Genomic DNA, 1526 nt, shown 5'->3' with positions numbered 1-1526 from the left:
ATATAAAACTTAAAGTATATATATTAAACCTCCCCCCCGACGGAGCAATCCGCCGGGGCCGTACCGTGTATTACGTATTGGGGAAAACTGGGTATATTGCGCTCCATACCTAACTACTAATCAAAACAGCTCCCAACCTTCCGCCGCTTCTAGCCGCCTACAGGGCGAGCTTTACCCACTCTAACGCGCACAGGACCTCCTAGTGCCAGCCCGCGTGGGTAGCTAGGTCTAGCATAATCTATTCTTTTATATAGGTATTATCGTTACCCGGGGGGTCCCGTAGGAGCCGTCTAAGGCGCCGGCTTATCGCCCTGACCCTGTACACCTCCGGCCCGTCTATCGTGGCTATTATAGCTAGGCCGGCGTCGATATACCGGATCCTAGTATCCGTACCGGCCCGGCTGTCCACGGTACTTATAATATCGCCCAGCCGAATTCCGCACCGCTAGAAGGTACTTCGCTACTTCTTAGGCGTGCTTACGTTAGCCACGATAGCCACAGCGTCGAGCTGGCCGAAGAGGGCGCCCAGCCCGAGAGGGGCAGACTTATCAACGGGCATCTTTAGGTTCTCGTCGAGGTAGTATTTTAACTAGCTAACCTCTTAACTAGTTATCTAACTAGCTATCTAGGTAATAGTTTATGTATTAATAGGTTTGTTTAGTAGATTTGTTTAGTAGATTTATTTAGTGGATTTGTTTAGTAGATTTATTTAGTTTAAATAGAGAGCAGCTTTAGGCAATATTAGAAGCGATGAGGATAGAAAGAATCTTTGCGAGCTCTAGTACGAAGAGTAGTAGATATTAGCCCATTTAGCCCTTTCTCTAGAAACCTCTACGTCGCTATTAAAGTTTAGAACCTCTGCGGTTAAGGGCCGCCTCTAACTATTACGGCCGACTATAGCAGCCGACTATTATAGCTAACCATTACGGCTAACCTCTGCTATTAACCTTTCCGGCCGGCGCCGCCGCAGGGCAGCTTGCCCATCCCGAATTAAATAGCGGTTTTTGTATTAAAATTACTATATTACGTTAAGCGCGTGCTTAGGATATATTGCGCGTATTATATAGTTAAAAAGTGTACTATATCGTATAATTTCCCTTAAAAGCGTAATCCCGTTAAGGTCGATCTTTTGTACCTATAAAGCCGGAAAAAAAACCACTATATATATTAAACCTCTATTATAAATTAAATATAAAATATATATATTATTTAAAGCTAAAATAGTAGTTTTAAGAGGACTACTTTTTAAAAAAGCCTTATAACTATAGTACTATATACACTAAGATCTCTTTTACTTCGAACTATTTCTTAATAAATAATAATATATACTTATAGTTTTTAACGAATATAATAAGTAGCTTAGGGGGTTCTTTTTAAGGATTAAAATAGAAAAAGAAGTATTTTTCGTATTATAAAGCCTCGAGGTAATAATTCGTTATTAAAAAGGGACTCTAATTTACTTTTTTAAAAATAATAATAAAACCGCTCTCTTAATTATAAACGTTAAATATATATATAAGATATAA

General features: G+C 39.6%; 1 protein-coding gene across 1 annotated transcript; it reads left to right on the top strand.

The window, feature by feature from the left end:
• Nucleotides 1-358: 358 nt before the first annotated feature.
• Nucleotides 359-782, top strand: CLUP02_12933 (uncharacterized protein; the record flags this gene model as incomplete). The annotated part of the gene is made up of 2 exons (XM_049291891.1): nt 359-508; nt 723-782. Coding segments are annotated over 2 exons (210 nt in total), but the record flags the coding sequence as incomplete, so codon positions are not given.
• Nucleotides 783-1526: the final 744 nt, after the last annotated feature.

Source organism: Colletotrichum lupini, chromosome 6 (assembly GCF_023278565.1).
Source record: "Colletotrichum lupini chromosome 6, complete sequence".
NCBI lineage: Eukaryota > Fungi > Ascomycota > Sordariomycetes > Glomerellales > Glomerellaceae > Colletotrichum > Colletotrichum lupini.
The sequence above is the reverse complement of the archived record's forward strand: the minus strand, read 5'-3'. Positions and strand labels throughout refer to the sequence as shown.